Below are 20,321 nucleotides of genomic sequence, written 5' to 3'. Positions count from 1 at the left end.
TTTCTAATACATTATTGTTCCTGTTACCATTTATGAACCTCTGTAGTGCTAAAAGATATATGGAGAAAATATTTAATGTTATATCTGAAAAAATAGCAGAATGCTGTATGACATTATAGTTAGAGATCAGTTGAGTATCTTTTGAAATTAAATTGTGATTGTTTAGGGCCTAAAAAGTCAAAACTTTTTCTAATAGAATTTCAAATATACAAAACACCTCTTGTATGTGGGGCTAGAAAGGAAACTTTAGTGAACTAAAATGAATTTAATTCCAAATATTAAAAATCCCTTCTTAAATGTGAGATTATTTCATATCATTAAAATTTTATTCTGTTCATGTAAGGAAAAAAGGATCTAGGCACCCACAACTTTCTCTTTAAGTGGCAAAGGGGCCACACTGGTCCCATGGGGAAGAAAATGTGACTTTAATATACTACTTGTATTCCCTATGAATGATATTTACACAGACCAAATAATATATACAGAGAAAACTTAATACATTTATGGAAAATAATTAAAATATCATCATTTATAACTTGTATGTGAAATGACATGCATATGATATATACAATACATATGTGAAAGTTAAGTGAACAGAAGAATTGAGAATCCTGGAAGAAAGAATAGTGAAACTCATTTTACACAATGAATAATTAAAGGATAGTAACGAAGGTTGACAGAAGAACTAGAGATATAAATATATTGCTTAAAGCTATGAGATGACTAATAGAAGAGTTAAAATAATATAAATATTCAAAAACAGGAAGTGGGGAGAAGACTGGGTGTAATGTAAATGGACTAAATACTTATTTTTCTTGGTGGGGCAGTCAAAAGACAATCTGAAGCTAATAAAACATGAAATAGCCACATGTCAGACAGAATAATGACTTTCAAAGACGCTTAAATCCTAATCTCCAGAATTCACAGATATATTAACTTGCAAAAGATGCTTTCTGATGTGTTTTAGAACCCTGAGAAGGGGAGACTGTCTTGGATTATCTAGGTGATTCCATTCTAATCATATGAGCGGTTAAAAGTACAGAACCTTTCCTGACTGTATCAGAGGAGAATGTGACAACATTGGAAGGGTCAGAAAGCTTTACTGTGTTGCTGGTTTTGAAGACCGGAGGAGGCCACCAGCCAAGGAATGCAGCTGGCCTCTAGAAACTGAAAAAGGCAATGAAAGGGACTCTTCCCTAGAGCTTTCAGAAAGGAACATAGTTCCTGCCAACACCTTGATCTTAATTAAGTGATATCTGTGTTGAATTTCTACCCTACAGGGCTGTAATATAATAAATTTTCTGTTCTTTAAGCCACCATGTTTGTGGCAGTATGTTATGGCAGCAATAGAAACCCAACAGAAATTATATCAACATCACATTTAGAATAAAGCTATTCTAGATGAAAACCCGAATCAGCATGGTTAAAATCAGTTGCAGAACTGTTGATTGGAGATGTTGAGGTGAACAACTATTTTTAATAAGCATTTTTGAGCTTTTTGTGTAAGGTATGTGTGTATATATATATATCATTTGATAAAAATACAAAGAAAAACTAACATAAATACTAAATATACAAAGTAATAAGTATTTCTCTATAGATAACTATCAGTTTCATTCTCTGTACTATGGAAATGAGTGATTAGTTTTAGTCCATAATGAAAGGATAGGGGGTTTTGAAGGGGAGCATTACATATACTATTTGTAATTTTTCTGTAAGAAAGAATATTCTCTCCTCCTGTTTATTTCATTACTAAGCATATCAGTATGAATCCACCTATAGAATTTACTTTATGCTTTTAGTTATAATCCAATATGACATCATTTATTTTATTGGTAAAAATTTTCCAGCTTTGGCCTTTAGGAGTTCTTTAAGGTTGGCCCTAAAATTTTTAAACATTTTCCAAATTATTGTCACTACCAGATGTTCCATGCTCATCTTTTACTTTACTTGCTCAAGTTCTACTAACATTTTCTTCAAGACACCTCAGAACCTTTTATGGTAGAATGATATTTAGAAACCAAGATTTGGTTATTGAATGTACTGATTGCTTCTCGTATATGACAAATAATAGGCTTTTTAAGAAATAAAGCCAGGAAAAATTTGTATGTATACTATCTCATGTACAAGCACACACGCGCATGTACTCACACACACTCAATACAATTTAATTATAAAATATGTTGTAATTTGGCTATGACACTTTTCACTTATAAAAGTTTAATATCCACTTATATTTTATATGAATTCATACTTCACCTGTTTTATCACAGAATTTTATTTCATTTGTGGATACATTATAGTTTACTTATCCACCCATCAACTGAAGGAAATCTGGTTCTATTTTTTTCTTCCATTGTTTGGTGATTATGAACAAAGCTACGTATGAACATTCACATAAAGTTTTTTGTATAAACATAAATTTTCAAGTCACTTATGTAAATATTTATACTTGAGATTGAAGAATTTTATGGTAGTTTTGTGGTTAACATCATAAGAAAGTGCCCAGCTGTCTTCCAAACCGACTTACCATTTTCCTTTCTCACAATCAGTAAATGAGGATTTTTGTTACTTTCATTGCTGCTAGCTAGTATAATTGATTTTTACCTTTTCAATTGATCTTATTTCAGTCTATGTCTTTTGTGTACTTTTCATAGTTGTTAAAATACACTCTGAACTAATTTTCATATCCCTTTGTTTGCTTAACATCACTGAAAACATTTTATCTGGGATTATAATTTTAAATCATTGACTTTGTACATAGTCCCATCAACTTGATATCACAATACAACTAAACTTTATGATGTATATTACCATTTTTGTCACAAAAAACTTTTGTGTGTGTGAACAGGCTCTTCTGTTACATAATATTTCAAAACAAGTTGTACAATGGACTTTGGATCTTAGTGATAATGACAAACCTTTCAAAAATGGCACATTTGAGTTTAGTATACTGACTGGTCATTTGCAACCAGATGAAAAGTGTAGTGTTTCCATAAATTTCTGTCCAAGTAAGTACTTTTCTCCTATACTTTTGATACAATTCCAATTCATTATTCATACGTTAAGTATTTAATACAGTTGCAAAAAATTTAGATTATATACTATAAGTTCTCTTTTACTTGAATAACCAAAAATAATGTAATTTTATCTCATTTTTGTCTTTTAAGATATTTAATTGACAAACATTATACATTCAAGGTGTACAACATAATGATTTGGTATACTTATATATTGTATAGTTCTTACCATAGATTGACACTACTACCATTATCCATGCTGTGTATTAGATCCCCAGAATCTGTTAACTTTATGATTGAAAGTTTAAACCCTTTGATCATTCTTTCCCCATTTTCTTCACCTGAAAGCCCCTGATGAACATCACCTTCTTCTCTGCTTCTATGAATATGACACTTTTTAGATTCTGTATGACTAAGATCATAAAATATTTCACTTAAAACAAAGTCTTCTAGGTTCCAGCATTGTGTCCCAATTAGCAGAATTAGAAGACTGAATGAAATGCCACTAGATATAGTGTGCTGTAATTCATTTTTAATTCATTCATTGATGGAGATATTATCACATTTTGGTTTTGATCTGCATTTCTCTAATGGGTGATATTGAGAATTTTTCTATCCTTGCTGTCAATTTGTATGCAATGTTTGGGAAACTTTGCATACAGATTTATTAAATCTACCAGGTCTTTTGCTGGTAGATTTAATAAAAGCATTTCTGTTTTTGACTATTGAGTTATGTCACTTAATAGTAAACTCAATTTGGACAATTTGCATATTAAACTCTTATTGGATATAAAGCATGCAAATATTTTCTATCAATCCATGGGTTGCTTTTACAGTTTGCTGATTGTTTCCTTGGCTATGGAGAACCTTTGTAGTTTGACGTAGCCTCACTTGTTCAGCTTTGTTTTCTATGCTTTTGGTGTAATACCCAAAAAAATCATTGCCAAGACCAGTGTCAAGGAGGTTTTCTCCTGTTTTCTTTGACAGGTTTTAAGGTCTCAGATATTTCAATTTCTTCTTAAAAGATTTAAGGTTATCTTAATTCTGTAAAAGTTGTTTCTTGTATATGGCATAAGAAAAGGATCAAATTTCATTCTTCTACATGAGAATATCCAGTTTTCTTAACATTTATTGAAGAGAGTTTTCCAATTGCATATTTTTGGTGCCCTTGTCAAAGATTAGTTGACTCTATGTGTAAGGGTTTATTTCTGAACACTTCTTTTTGTTCCATCGGTTTGTGTCTGTTTTTATGATAGGAGCATACCATTTTGAGTATGACAACTTTCTAATATAGCTTGAGATGAGAAAGTGTGATGCCTCTGCCTTTGTTCTTTCTAAATATTGATTTGCATACTGAGGTCATTTGTGATACCACATGAATTTTAGCATTGCTTTTTCTACATCTGTGAAAAATGCCATTGAAATGTTTTCAGAGATCATATCCAATCAGCAGACTGCTTTGAATACTATGGATATTTAAGATATTGATTCTTCTAGTCCATGAATGTGAAATATGTTTTCCATTCATTTGTGAGTTTAATTTATTTCATCAATTTCTTAATGTTTTCAATTTACAGAACTTTCATTTCCATGGTTAATTTTATCTTAAGTATGTTATTCTTTTTGATGCTATTGTAAATGGATCAATTTATTAATTTGTTTTTGGATAGTTTTTAGTATATAGAAAGGTAAGTGATTTTTGCATGGTGATTTTGTATTCTACAACTTTATTGAATTCATTAGTTCTGAAAGTTTTTGGTGGATTCTTAAAGATTTTTAGTATGTAGGATCATATCTTCTGCAAACAAAGACAATTGAACTCTTCCTTTCTAACTTGGTTGCTTTTCACTTTTTTTTATCGCAACCTAATTACTCTGGTTAGGACTTCCAGGACTGTGTGGAATAGAAGTTGTTAGAGTTGGTAGGTATTTTTGTCTTGTTCTTCATGTCAGAGGAAAACTCTTCAGCTTTGCAGTTTGGTATATGAGGAGTTATAGGTTTGCCATATCTGGCTTGTCTTTTGTTGAGAACATTTCTTTCTTTTTTTTTTGGTACTGGGGATTGAACCCAGGGATGCTTTGCCACTGAGCTACATCCCATCCTTTTGATTTTTTTTTTTTTAATTTTGAGACAGGGCCTCACTAAATTGCTTAGGGCCTTGCTAAGTTGCTGAGGCTAACCTTGATCCTCCTGTCTCAGCCTCCTGAGTCACTGGGGTTACAGCCAGGTGTCACCGTGCCCAATGATACATTCCTTTAATACCTATTTTTTAAAAATCATAGTCAATGTTGAATTTTGTCAACTGCTATTTTTGCAGTTATTGAGATGATTGCATATTTTCATCATTCTGTTAACATGATGTATCACATTTTTATTTGTATGTGTTGAAATATGCTTGCATCACAAGGAGAAATCCCACTCAGTCATTATGTATGATTCTTTTGATGTACTGTTGACTTCAGTTTGCTAGTGTTTTGCAGAGGACTTTTGTATCTATGTTTATCAGGAAGATTCACTTGTAATTTTCTTCACTTGTGGTATCTTTGACTGACATTGGAATCAAGGTAATGCTTGTCTCATAAAATGAGTTTGAAAGTATTCCCTTATCTTCAGTTATTTTGAATGATTGTGAGAAGAATTGGTAAGACTTCTTTAAATATTTGGTAGAATTTAGCAGTGAATGTATTAGGTCTTGGGCTTTTCTTTGGCGGGAAACTTTGCGTTCATTGACTTGATCTCCTTACTTGTCCAGGTTTTCCATTTCTGCATGAGTTAGTCTTGGTAGGCCCGGTTTCTAGGAATTTATCCAGACTAATTGTGAAAGGATGTTGACCACTTTCTGTGATGGAATCTATCCTTAGGAACTAACCTCCATTTTGCTATCTTGAGCTCTATTCTCTAATGCAAACTGCCTCTCCTTAAATTAAGCTGCCACATGGGAATTTCTTGTCTTTCCCTAATAGCTGAAATTGGCCAATATACTACAGCAGCATCTTCCTATCTTAAAACTCTGAGAGAGGGCACATTCCTTCAATCTCAGCACATCCTGTTCTCAGTAGTGTATTAGGTTTCTATGGCAGTCTGACCTCATCTTCATCCTGCACATTGTAAAGGGATTTCTCACTTTTAATAAAGTGAGAAAACAATTTTTAAAGGAAGTCCTGTTGCAGTGCTTTCTCGAGGTATATTTATTTCCCCCAAACAGTGAAAATTTACTTTAAGGAGATTGCTCCATTTCTAGAAAAGTTACACTTTAAAATATTTTTCTTTCAATAATACATCATTAGGCATTAAATTCTTCAGTGGGCCAAATCTAGTTTCTGGGTAACCTGGTCTACTTCATTGAGCTATATATCATAGGGTATTTTAATGTTTTGTAAGTTTTAGCAGGTATTTATAATTTTTTTTTCATTTATGTCCTAATCTAATACAATTTAAATTTTTTTAAAATTAGGTGAGTGTATAAAATATACAGCTAATATTCCTATGCATTTAAATGACAATCCAGTTTGCTATAGAATGTTGTGTCTGACTGGAGAGATGAAATCACCAAAGATATTGTTTGATCCACCATTTATATTTTTTACTCCTGTTCCTTTGGATATAACAACTGGGATGGATGTCAACATTTTACCCCAAAACTATTTCAGGTAAATTCTTAATGTGAATTTACCACATCTTTATGTGCTCTTTTATATGTATCTATTAAATAAGAGTTATATGTAATGTTTCACTTGCTTTTATAGTTGAAAAGAAGTATTAAAATGTTTAATTGTGTATTGAAATTTAAAAATACAAAACAACTCCTCATAGTTATCTGTAACACTCATTGTGTTTTCTTGTAAAATGTTTTGATGTGTCTTTGGGAATAAGAAGCTTGAAGCTTCACTAAATTAGTTTTCTATTGCTTTGTGACAAATTAGCACAAACTTAGTGCCTTAAAAACATACACCTGATATCTCACGAAACATGAATTTATTATCTCACACTTTTCTGTGAGTTAGGAGTCCAGGTTGACTTAGCTGCATCCTCTGTTCACTCTCAATCAGCTGAAATCAAGCTGTTGACTGAAGCATCAGTCTCATCTGAGGTTCAGTTGTGCTCTGAGCTATCAGGTTGTTGGCAGAACTAATTTCTTTGTAATTTTAGGCCTAATGTGCCTTTTTTGACTGGGGACACTCTCAGTTCTCAGAGTTCAACCTAAAGTCCTAGCCATGTGGCTCTTACTCACAGCATGGTAACTAACTAATCCAAAGACAACAGTGTACCACCTATCAGACTTTTCTGTCTCTGACCTGCAAGCCTTTTAAGATCTCACCTGATTAAGTCAGCTTTGCTCAAAGTCAATCATTAGGAAACTTAATTACATCTGGAAATCCCCTTTACCATTGCCATATAATGTAACTTAATCTCAGAAGTGATATCCCATTATATTTAAGGGCTGCACAAACATTCAAGGGATACAATTTATACAAAGTTTGTACACCAAGGGGAAGGACTCTCGGGAATTGTCTCAGATTTCTGAATGTTACATTTAGATACTATAGTACAATTCAGTCTGTTAGATTTACAAAAAAGTCAAATTTCCAATATAGATGACATTATAATTTAGAGTCAGCACAAATAGCCAGCATGAGATTTAGACATCTAAGCAATTCAGGTATTGGAATTATCTGACACAGAACATAAATAAATTTCTTTTAAAAAATTTAAAAATAAGATTAAAAATGGTAATTAACATATTATACAATAATAGGTTTGAAAACTAATCCAACAAAGGTTTTATAAATTTAAAAAAGGTTTGCAGGGTAAAATTTTAAGGGCATTTGCTAATACTAAGTGTGTGTCCAACCATAGAAATGAAAAGTTTTACCCCATTTGTGTACGATGAATCAAAATGCAGTCTGTAAAAATAAAAATTAAATAAAATAAAAAATACTAAGAGTGTACCTTGCTAACAAAACACTATAGAAACAAACTGATGAACAAAACTTCAGCTAACTTTAAAAATGAAAGGGAGAGAAAAGAATAATAACAAGAGCAGGAGAAAATTAAAACAAAAATTATAGAAACATCTCTAAACAGAGTAACTGCAATAAAACGTAAATGTACTACTCTGAGTAAAGGATAATGTTAGAGTGTATTAGAAAAATGCTCAACTGCCTATTAAAAGATGTGTAGATGAAGCCTAGGGACAAAGAGAAAGAAGTAAAGCCAGAATTTTTCACCCTCAGAACTGTTGACATTTAAGGGAGGATAATTCTTTTCTTTCTTTCTTTTTTTTTTTTTTTTTTTTTTGTGGAACCCCATCCTGTGCATTGTAGAATGCTTAGCAGCATATCTAATCTCCTCCCAATAGTATCTTTCCCACATTATGGCAAAAAAAATAAATAAATAAATAAAAATCACACATTACTATGTGTCCCTAGGGGAGGAAAACCACCCTCATTTGAGAAACACTAAAAGGAAATGATGGAAAAAATAAAAGATCATATCCCAAATAAATCTGAGAAGCAGTGTTAATGTCATATTTAAAGAACCTTAATAAGCACATTTTTAATATAATCAGTCATTAATGAATTATAAAAGCTATAGTTCACATAGAAGCAATCAGAATTCTAGAATTATATGCATAATTGCAATAGTCTTAAAATAAATCCTGAATTTAAATAACAGTGAAAATTAACTAGTCCTTAATCATTGTAGGATATTTCAAACCATGTCTCAGATATTGAGGTATCTAGAAGACAAAATATTTGAACGAGATACTTAAGAAGCTTCATTATTTACCATGTATAAAGTACTCAACTTTACAATTAGATAATATACACTTTTCTACATCAAACATGGATTATTTATAAAAATTGACAGTGCATAATTCTATAGTTATAGTGTAAGCCTCAAAAATTTTAGACTTATCTTATATGCTATTTGCTCTGATAATAAGTATAATAAATTAAAAGTGAATGATAAGATTCCCCCATAAGTAAGGAAATGTTAAAACAAACTTCTATAGGGAGTCAATGAAGAAATCATATTGAATTATAAAAATATATAACAATTAAAATACTATATAACAGTGTAGTATATAATGTAAATATTTGTCATTTCGATCTTTGGGATAATTCAAAAATCAAAGCAATAAATATTTAAGTCAAATTCCTTGCTGGTATTTTGAGCTTTTTTTTTTTTTTTTTTTCTTTTTAAACAGAAATTCAATTCTAAATTTCCAGATTCCCACAGAAAGGCTTCATGACAATGATGAGATTCACCCTCTTTCTGTGACATTTCCAAAAGGCAATATCATCACAGGATCCAACAATGGAATTAATAATGAGCTGTACTGCCACCTCAGTTTCAAATCCTCTAAACCTGTGTCGTTTTTCACTAACCTTCTTTTCTATGATGATGGAGATAACTGGTAAGATATTTAAATGTAGATACTTTTATACTTGACAGTGAAGAATAATAATTTTATATCCTACAACATTATAAAATGTCAAAAGGAAGGCATTTAATATAATGGCTTTGGGTGTAAAGTGTGTGTGTGTGTGTGTGTGTGTGTGTGTGTGTGTGTGTGTTTTAAAGTGCCACATACGCATTTGGTCTCATGAGAAACAGCAGAGTAGTGGTTTTACTGACATTTACTCTGGAGTTAGGCTGCCTAGGGCTGAATTCTGGATTTGTTAGTTTTACTTCTGGACCTCTTAGTGTCCTCATCTGTAAGCAGTAAAATAGTGCATGAGATATGGCGGCTAAAGTAGCCTCTTGTTTTGCTGTTATTTTTGGTGCTTTGGTTTGATGGATTCTCTTAAAACAGGCCCAGAGATGATGCTGAAGGGTAATAGAATCATATAGAAATTTTTATTATGAACATACTCTTGAGAGTAGCACTATCATATGTCATATGGACTTTCCAAAGAATAAGAAAAGATGTTCTCTTTTCTTTCCATCCTGTTCTTTCCCTTGTTTCTCTATTTTTCTCCCCTGCCCTGCACACAAAATTAAAATTCCATGTTTGACAAATAGTCATGATAGTTATTAAGGTCTACTCAATAAGGGCAGGAATATTATTCATGTACTTTTATTGATATATAAATTTACTAGTCAAAACTCATAAATTGTCTCCATGGTAATAGCATAAATCAAATGAATATTTATGTATTTGTTAAAAAAAAGAGTGTTACAACTTCCATCAGCAACTCTTAAATGACTTATTGAAAAATAAATTTATTATGTATGGATACACATAAAATGTCATAAAACTCAAATATTTTAAATTAATAGCTTGTGAAGGACATCAAATAAATGTAGTACACTGAAATTCAGTAACAAAACAACTGTTAAAGTGCTGTTTAAGTGCTTTTTGATATTGTACATTTCACATCAATAAAATTTCAAATTGAGCAACATGCATTTCTTGTAAAAATTAAAATATTTTATTATTTTCAACAATACTCAAAGCATGTTTATTAAATAAAATATGTATTATTTTATAAGTTTATAGTTTTATATGGAGTTTTGTGTCTATTTGTAAAATATCTTTAAGTGCTGATAGGAATAGTTTTTGAGTGAGCCAAGGCATAATATAATTCCTCTCATTGCTGCTTTAAGAATCAACCTCTGCTCTAGATCAACTTATTCTATTCTTTTTGTCCTCATAAATTCAGCCTTTTTCTTCTTGACTTTCTTTTTATTTACTTTTATTAATTAGCAATTTGACATTCTGAATAAACATGGAGACATTCAATTCATTCATTGAACAGATAGATACTGAATGTCTTTCGTATACACACACTGTTCTAGGCACTAGAGATTATATCAGGGATCAGAACATGGTCTCTGGTCATGGAGCTTAGAGTCTAAAGGGGGAAACAAATGATAAACACATTAAAATATAATACAATATAAATTGTCTAGTATGTGATAGAATCTATAGGAGAAAGAAAAAGAGCCCAGTAGACAGTTGCAACAAGGAAGCAAATGGATTGTATTATGACATACAGTCATCCGGAGAGATTCCCTTAAGAGCATGGGATCTGAAAAAAGGATTTGAAGTGGGTGGGGTTAGGAAGATAGCTGGGAATATCCTCTCGGGATGGAATGGTGGGTGAATGATCATCTAGGTGGTTATATAAAGGTCTATGAGGACCTAAGTGGAATGAGCAAAGGGTGAGGGAGGAATGTAGAAGAAAGGATTGGAGAGGTACTGAATACTCTACCACAGACTATGTGGGGTCTTTGAGGCCATCACAAGGATTTAAGCTTTTACCCTGAATGAAATGAAGAGCCATTGCATAATTCTGAGCTGGTGACAGCATGTAATAGCTATCACTTTTGAAAGATAAGATAAGCCATTTTTTTTCCTACCACCGCAAATAACAAAACAAAAGAAAACAAAAACAAAAATTGTGTTCCTGCTTGTGGTGTATCTCATTCCCTTTATTTATGAAAAAGATTCTTATCAGGTTGATTTTTTTCCTTACTTTTTTATTCATCCATTTGATCTTTACTGAGTGATAACTATATACCTAGCTTTCTTTTGGCACTTGGGAAACAATAAACTCCCGCCCTCATAGAGCTTCACTTGTAATGAAGGAGACAAAAATTGATAAATAATATCATAATCTCTCAAGGAAAAGAAATTATTTTAATGAGAAAGAAAGTTTTTGTTTTTGTTGTGTTTTGTTTTATTTTGAATAGGGGTGTCTCACTATGTTATCCAGGCTGGCCTTAAACTCCTGGATTTGAGTGATCCTTCTGCCTCAGCCTCCAGAGTAGTTGAGAGGCTATACCCAGCTTAATGACAAAGAGTATGGGATAACTCTGTATCAGCTAGAGGAAGCATACCAGGAGATGTAATAATTTGAGCAGATGGTCATTATGAGAACTGAATAAGAACATGTTTATAAAGTGTTTAGAATAATCTAAACACAATCTAAGCAATAACTGAGTAATGTTTTCAGAATTGGCATTAATTTTAGAATTAGTATTCTGATTTTCTAGAATGATCTCAATGACTACTATAGATATATGAGCATTCTTCTATTAAGAGAGTGAGTCTATTTTGGGGCAAAAGATTCTCTTCATAAGACAGATTTGCACAAGAAGGGAAGAAGGGACATGGGGAGGAACTTATTTGTCGTGGGGATGAAGATTGCTTTGGATGATCTCCAAATCATTGCATTTCAGAGTTGTTGTTTATTCTTGTCTTTGAAAATGTCTCTGTTCTTGGAATTCACACAGAGATTGGATGTTTTAAGCAGTGCCAGAATGTTGAAATCCCCTATTTTGCACCATTGTTTCCACTCTATGCTGAGAGTAAGCATTATATCCTGTAGAAATGTGTAATTATCAGAATGAAGTAGTGCCACTTGCTCTTGCTTTATAAATTCACAGCCTGACTGGCACTTTAGCTAGACCTTGACAAGAATGAAAATTATGTTTTGAGTCATTCATTTCACAGGAATCCTAAGAATACCAAAGGAAACTTATTATTTCCCATGATTACCCTCCAACCTAGGGTGTTTTATAGACTCAAGAGTTGATTTCAAATACATGTTTCAGGTAACCAAGGGGTTAACCTGGGTTAGAGTTCCTCATTGAACAAATAGCAAACACAAATTGAGGGTTCGTAATTAGGAATGAAGCATGAACTGTGAGATGTTCTAAGCACCTTTTAATCCCCAAAATAGTTAACATGTATCTGTTATTCTCAAAATTGAATATAGCTTTTCTAGGTGTTAGTACTCAAGTTTGAATTGAATAACTTTAGAGCAAAGAGAGAAAAAATAAACTTTTATAGGAGAGCTGATATGGGTAGCTAAAAATTAAAATTTAAACCAAAGGAAATAAATCTAAATGATATTCATCAAGTAGATATGGAGGTAATATTTAGATATAGCTGTTTTCCTGTTCTAGAGCAGTAGTTCTCAACATTGGTTAGGCATTAGAATCAAATAGGAGGTTTTAGACAGTAGACATCTTCTTATCACTGAGAAACTCAGATAAATTCACTTGAGGATGGACACTGAAAGTTTAAAAGTCCCACAGGCCAAAGTTGAGAATCCTTGCTGTAGAACAGTGGTTCTCAAATATTACCTTGCATTTGACAAACACCAGGGTCTCAATAAAAACAGGTTCTGAGTCACACCCCAGACATCATGGTTTAGTGAGTCTACAGTGCAACCTGCAGTTGTGCATATCTAACAAGTCCCTATCTGATGCTGAAATTGCTAGTGAGATTGAGCTTGTTTGAGAGGTATATCTAAGAAATCAGTATCTGTACTTCAAAAAGATCCCCAGATTATTTATTTACATGGTAAGGTTTGTGAAGCACTGACCTACAAAAACTGAACATGGAAAAATGCCATCAAGAGAGATTAAATAGTAGAACAGTGGTCAATATTTGCCAGGAAATAGCATTACCACTAGAAAAAGGTGTTGCCTTGGTAGTTTTTAAAAAAAAAATTTTAAGTTTTTACAGGCTGCATTTTGATTCATTGTACACAAATGGGGTACAACCTTTCATTTCTATGGTTGTGCACAGTGTAGATTCATACCATTCATGTAATCATACATGTACATAGGTAATGATGTCTGTCTCATTACACCATTTTTCATATCCCTTCCCCCTCCTCCTTCTCATTTCCATCTATGTAATCTAAAGTTCCTCCACTTTTCTCTTACCCCCACGCCCACACCCCCATTATGTATCATCATCCACTTATCAGGGAAAACATTTGGCCTTTGGTTTTTTTGGGATTGGCTTATTTCACTTAGCATGATATTCAACAATTCCATCTATTTACCTGCGAATGCCATAATATTAGTCTTCTTTATGACTGAATAATATTCCATTGTGTGTATATATACCACATTTTCTTTATCCATTCATGTGTTGAAGGGCATCTAGGTTGGTTCCACAATCTAGCTATTGTGAATTGAGCTGCTATAAACATGGATGTGGCTGCATCACTGTAGTATGTTAACTTTAAGTCCTTCAGGCATAAACTGAGGCGTGGGATAGCTGGATTAAATGGTGTATCCATTCCAAGTTTTCTGAGGATTCTCCACACTGCTTTCCAGTGTGGCTTCACCAATTTGCAACTCCACCAGCAATGTAAAAGTGTGCCTTTTCCCCCACATCCACACCAACATCTATTATCATTTGTGTTTTTGATTATAGCCATTCTAATTGGAGTAAGATGAAATCTTAGAGTTGTTTTAATTTGCATTTCTCTAATTACTAGAGATGTTGAACACTTTTTCATATATTTATTAATCACCTGTATATCTTCTTCTGCAAAGTATCTGTCCAGTTCCTTGGCTCATTTATTGATTGGGTTCTTTGTATTTTTGGTGTAAAGTTTTGTAAGTTTTTTATACATTTTGGAGATAAGTACTCTATCTGAAGTGCGTGTGGAAGAGATTTTCTCCCACTCTGTAGGCTCTCTTCACATTATTGATTGTGTCCTTTGCTGAGAAAAAACTTTTTAGTTTGAATACATCCCATTTATTGATTCTTGCTTTGATTTCTTGTGCTTTGGGAGTCTTGTTAAGGAAGTCTGATCCTAAGCCAACATGATAAAGATTTGGGCCTACTTTGTCTTCTATTTGGTGCAGGGTCTTTGGTCTAATTCTTAAGTCTTTGATTCATTTTGAGTTGAGTTTTGTGTAGGGTGAGAGATAGAGTTTTAATTTCATTTTACTACATATGTAGGAACATACCTCAACATTGTAAAGGCTATCTATGCTGAGCCCATAGCCAACATCATTCTAATTGGAGAAAAACTGAAAGCATTCCCTCTAAAAACTGAAACAAGATAGGGATGCCCTCTTTTATCACTTTTATTCAACATCATTCTTGAAACTCTAGCCGGAGCAATAAGACAGACCAAAGAAATTAACAGAATACGAATAGGAAAAGAAGAACTCAAGCTGTCACTATTTACTGATGATATGATTCTGTATTTAGAGGATCCAAAAAACTACACTGAAAACTTCTAGAACTAATAAATGAATTCAGCAAAGTAATAGGATATCAATATGCATAAATCTAATGCATTTCCATTCATAAGTGATGAATCCTCTGAAAGAGAAATTAGGAAAACCACTCCATTCACAATAGCCTCAACAAAAATAAAATACTTGGAAATAAGTCTAACAAAAGAGGTGGAAGACCTCTACAATGAAAATTACAGAACACTAAAGAAAGAAATTGAAGAAAACCTTAGAAGATGGAAACATCTCCTATGTTCTTGGATAGACAGAATTAATATTGTCAAAATGGCCATTCTACCAAAGGCTCTATACAGATTCAGTGCAATTCCAATTAAAATTCTAATGACATTCCTCATAGAAATAGAGAAAGCAATCATGAACTTCATCTGGAAGAATAAGAGACCTCGAATAGCCAAAACAATCCTGAGCAGAAAGAGTGAAGCAGGAGGTATCACAATACCAGACCTTAAACTATCTACTATAGAGCGATAGTAGCAAAAACGGCATGGTATTGGCACCAAAACAAACAGGCAGATCAATGGTACAGAATAGAAGACACAAACCCACAAAAATACAGTTACCTCATACTAGACAAAGGAACCAAAAACCTACAATGGAGAAAAGATAGCCTGTTCAATAAATGGTGCTGTGAAAACTGAAAATCCATATGCCTTGGTAGTCTTTAGGCGAGATACCCATCTTTCTTTTAGGGATGGTTTTTATTTAGTCTAGTAATACATTATTTAATTTAATCTGTTCAAAAAATCTATTGTCAAGTAAAATCCCAAATTTACAGCAGATGAATCTGATACACTACCATGTCAGTTATCTTTTGCAGCTTTACCCAGTATAACCTAGATTTGATGTCAAAACTCATTATTTCTATTGTACAATTTTGCTTCTGTTTAACCTTTCAAGTTCTAGGATTTTATTTATATCATGATTGGTTTAGTAAGAATATTGAATAAAATTATTTTTAAGATTTTATGGGTCATATGGTATATAATTCCTTAATTGAATAGGAAGAATTTGATGGTTTAGTAAGCCACACATTATGTACTAAAGGACAAGCACATTAGAAATGTACAGGAAGAATAGTACAGGGGTATTTAGTAGATGAAGCTTAACTAAAATCAAGGTTAGTGACAGCTGACATACAGTGGCATATCTGCACCAGTGGATAGAATCTTGAAATACTTTGTGGAAAAACCAGCCACTGTCCTTACTGTCCACATCCAGATCCTGAACGGCCTCAAAAACTTCCTCTAGACCTTGGACCTGCTCATAGTAAGTCCTAGTAACTAAAGGTTAGTGTCTTGTCATAGCTAGGGTTCTTCAGGATACTGTGCTGTTTTTCTACAGCCCTCTTCTACATTGTAGTCTTCTTTGAAATTTGAAGATACATCTTCTAAATATCACCCTCTTTTTCCATATAAAATATGATTTTGTCTTCAAAGAAAATAGCTATTTTAGTTCTTATAATATTAAGAACAGTGGTCCTGCACATTTGTGATTGGTAGGTGTTCAGAAGCACTTGTGTCATTAATAGCAAAGCTGTCATTGAAGTGACTACTCTATGAAATGCTTGGCACACAAACTCCTGAGTAGTGCTAGACTTAGTTATCCACTCAAAACCAATAAAATTTTGTAATCTTCCTTATCATGAATGGGATATGGCTTAAGAAAATTATTGGTCTTTTCTTAAAAATGACTACTTCCAATCTTGTTTACTTTTGTAACTTGCTGGTTCTGAGAAACTGGTTTGTATAGATCATACAGATCAATTAATGCATTTGTAGGGTTTTAATGATGAAATAATTCCTACATAATTAATTAATGTGTTAATTCATCTCATTCTAAATTTGTCTTAATTACAAATATACTGAATTATTTTCTGATGACAAATATATTTTAAAATATGCATTCTGATGTTTAAAACTGAGAATAGACAGCCATTAATTTTATTAATAGACAACTATTAATTATATTAATTCTTCCTATATACAGTAGCACATTAAGGACCTTGTTTTGAATTCACAAACACTTTTAATGCATAATAAAGCTTGTTATTCTTCCTTCCATGAAAATAGTAGGACATTGACTATCACTTAAATGGGAAACTATATTATTTTTTAAAAACATTCATTACAGTAAAAGAGAAGTGAGAAATAATGAAAACTAATTCTGATTATTGTTTTATTCAATGCATAATTTGGTATTTGTGTAGACTACACCTAACACCTTTGGGCCAATTTCTTGTATTTTTAAAAGTGCATTTAGCATTTCTGTTGCAGATACCTTGCTGGTTTTGAATAGATAGGAAACTGCATATGCAAAGGATACTATCAGAGAATGAATCAGACCCAGAGTTAAATGGGTTAAAACATTAATGCAATCAGCTGAGTGGGAAATGCCACCCTCGTAACTATAGAACAAAGTAGTATCTGTTCTGTATGTGCCATTTTAGGGTATTTGGATATTTTTCAAGGTATGTAGATATATATTTAAACATATGTTTAAGTTAATATTTAAAATAAGCAGTGTGTCAAGTAGCTCTAAAAGAAACAATCACATAGCTAGAAGCAAATTTTGAGGTACTTAGAACTCTACTTATAGATTAGGAAGAAGTGTTTAGGACATGTTCATCCTTTGGAGACTCCATTCTTAGCACAAACCTGCTGCCCTTTTACAATGAACTTCTTGAATTTTAGCAATATTGCTGCTAAAAGGCAGGCAATGAAAAATTGCAAGAGAATTTTAATAACCATCTAATTGATTATAACTGGAGTCAGTGTTGAAATATTGCCTAAAAACACAGTTGTGTTTTAGGGGACTGGGTTAGGCATAATACCATGTACTTGTCCATCTTACTTGGTTTTATGTGTGAAATAGAATAGGCAGTGAGGGGAGGGAAATAGAATTCATAAGGGACCACACCATATTCTGATAGCATCTTTTGTTCCTTATTCCTTGGCCCAGCCCTGTAAAAAGGTGTTTATACCAGTAACTTCATTCTTTGACAACATTTTCATTGTAGATCAGTGAAAACAAATCACAGGATTGTAGCACACTTTCTGTCATAAAATAGAATGTTTCATTTATATTTAATGAAATTGAATATGAGTGTATTGTAGTAAACTATAAACACAAAATGATCAGGATTGTAAATTATTCATCATTCACTTGTTGCAAAACAGTGGTGCTTAAAATTCGCATATAAATTGTCAAAAGCCCAGAAACTTCAATGTAACATTTACCACGTCTTGTCAGATTATTAAAATCACAGTACATTTAACATCTGATAGTGAAATAAAAGGGTTAATCATAGATGTGGTTTTTCCAGTTTCCTTTTTCTTTTCTCTACCCCATCCTTTTTGGGGGGTTGGGGCAGTAAGAATTGGTTGAAGAGCCTCTGCCAGGCTTAGAAGAATTTTCATTTTGAAGGAGTATCCACTGTCTTGTTCTGTATATCCCCCTTATTGGGTACAGATACCTGCATGATTGCTTATCTTCACAGAGTTCTTAAAAGGCAGATACCCATGCAGTCAGTGGTCACCATGGAACCTGCTAGTATAGCTCTCTCCAATCTCACTTTCCTCAGACCCTGCCTGGCTACCTGATACCCAGCTGATCAGTGAACTGATTAATCAAGATATTATCTTAACAGTTATAATATTTGATTGCCATACTTACTTTGTATGCAGAAAATCAAGAATTTAAATAAGAAAAAGGAATATGTTTGTTGTGACAATTCAAAAGTGCCAAACTTTATAAAAAATCACATTAATGGTCAATTTTTCCACAGGTATCATATGTTAAAATGTGTTGTTTTCATAAATTACCTTCACTTATACAAATATATACAATTGTCTATATGTGCATGTATGTACAGAGGTATGTGTCTGTGTGTATATATATGAATTACTTTTAAAATAATGCAATATTATGTCAAGTAATCCTTAATTTTTTCACATATGTCATTACACAGAATATAGTGGGAAGGCAGCCTGGGATTTGTAGGACAGTTCTATGAATTTTAACACATGACTTTGAGGTGACTTTCTGGTGTTATTTCCAACCTAATGGAATAGAAGACAGTGAGTACAGTACAAAAATCTTTAAGGAAATGACATGGAACAGGCATTTATCACCTTTGCTAATATGACACTGATCCAAGTTTAGTCCCACAGACACACCTAGGTGAAGTTTGTGTACCTGCATGACTATAGGTCCTGCTAACACTAGAGAAAGGGATTCCATTTGTATAAAGAAGAAAAGGATGGGCTCTGATTCTGCCCAAAATTATAAGGCTTCTTTCTCTGTATTTCCAATACTTTACTAAATTGTATAAACCCTTCTTGGCATTCTAATTACCAAACAATCTGGCCATGCAGCCAATGCATATTATTTTTTTTTTCACCAGAGGTTCTATAAGACGCACAAGATCCTGGACTCTGGTACCTAGTCTCTACCAGCAGGGCATTCTTAGTAGTTGTCTCAGCAGGATTTGTATGGGAGTGACATGATTGCATGCTCGCTTCAACTTTTCTGGATTTTCCTGATCAGTTGTGTTTATTGTTTTGTGTTTATGTGTAATACTTGGTCTTTTAAAAAATACATCCTGCATTCTGCATTTGATTCCTTCAGACGAGCATATTGATATTGTTGATTTATTATTGCTAAAGAGAAATTTGTTCAGATACCTCTGAAGACATCTTCCTTTCGAAGGTGATGCCAGATCATCACCTAATTTTCCAAGTCCATATGGTCATTTCAACATGTCTAATAACTGTACCCTTGCTTAGATGTTAATATGTAAGCCTCAAGCTACTAATTTATAAGTAACAAATATACTTCTGGATTGTGTTACTCTAACTGGTGAGAATATATATTTAATGGTAGGATTCTAGGTCTTTAGCCAGATGGTTGGGAAAATATTTTTAACAAGGTTGTTCTATCAGAGCAAGTTTCATGACACACATTTGATAATGACCTCCAACTTGTAAGGCCAGCTCTGACCTTAGTCTATAACTGTTTATGCATAAAAAATTTCACTCAAATAGATTGATAGCAATGCTTTGAAACAGCTGGAATCCCATTTTCATTATGTTCATTTAAAAATACATCCTGAAATATTCTTAAAGATACAGAGAAAATACCTTATAAAATTATTTAGTCTATGTTTTAGCAAAATCAAGTCTATCCTCTATGGTAAAATGCCCTCAATAGTCTATTATTTATTTAAAATGAGCTTATTATTTTATATTTGTTCATATCATCACAGGTAGAAGTTTCAGT

General features: G+C 32.7%; 1 protein-coding gene and 1 long non-coding RNA gene across 2 annotated transcripts in view; one reads left to right on the top strand and one right to left on the bottom strand.

The window, feature by feature from the left end:
* The window catches only part of LOC306650734, a 1,184,502-nt gene that overhangs the window by 645,170 nt on the left and 519,011 nt on the right, over positions 1-20,321 (bottom strand). The window lies entirely within an intron of this gene.
* The window catches only part of CFAP47 (cilia and flagella associated protein 47), a 400,269-nt gene that overhangs the window by 82,997 nt on the left and 296,951 nt on the right, over positions 1-20,321 (top strand). Inside the window, 3 exon segments of the mRNA XM_079122986.1 lie at positions 2,852-3,011; positions 6,475-6,670; positions 9,232-9,441. Coding sequence (XP_078979112.1) covers positions 2,852-3,011; positions 6,475-6,670; positions 9,232-9,441 — 566 coding nt within the window.

Source organism: Sciurus vulgaris, assembly GCF_902686455.1.
Source record: "Sciurus vulgaris genome assembly, chromosome: X".
Lineage (NCBI taxonomy): Eukaryota > Metazoa > Chordata > Mammalia > Rodentia > Sciuridae > Sciurus > Sciurus vulgaris.
This window is presented reverse-complemented; position numbering and strand designations above follow the sequence as displayed.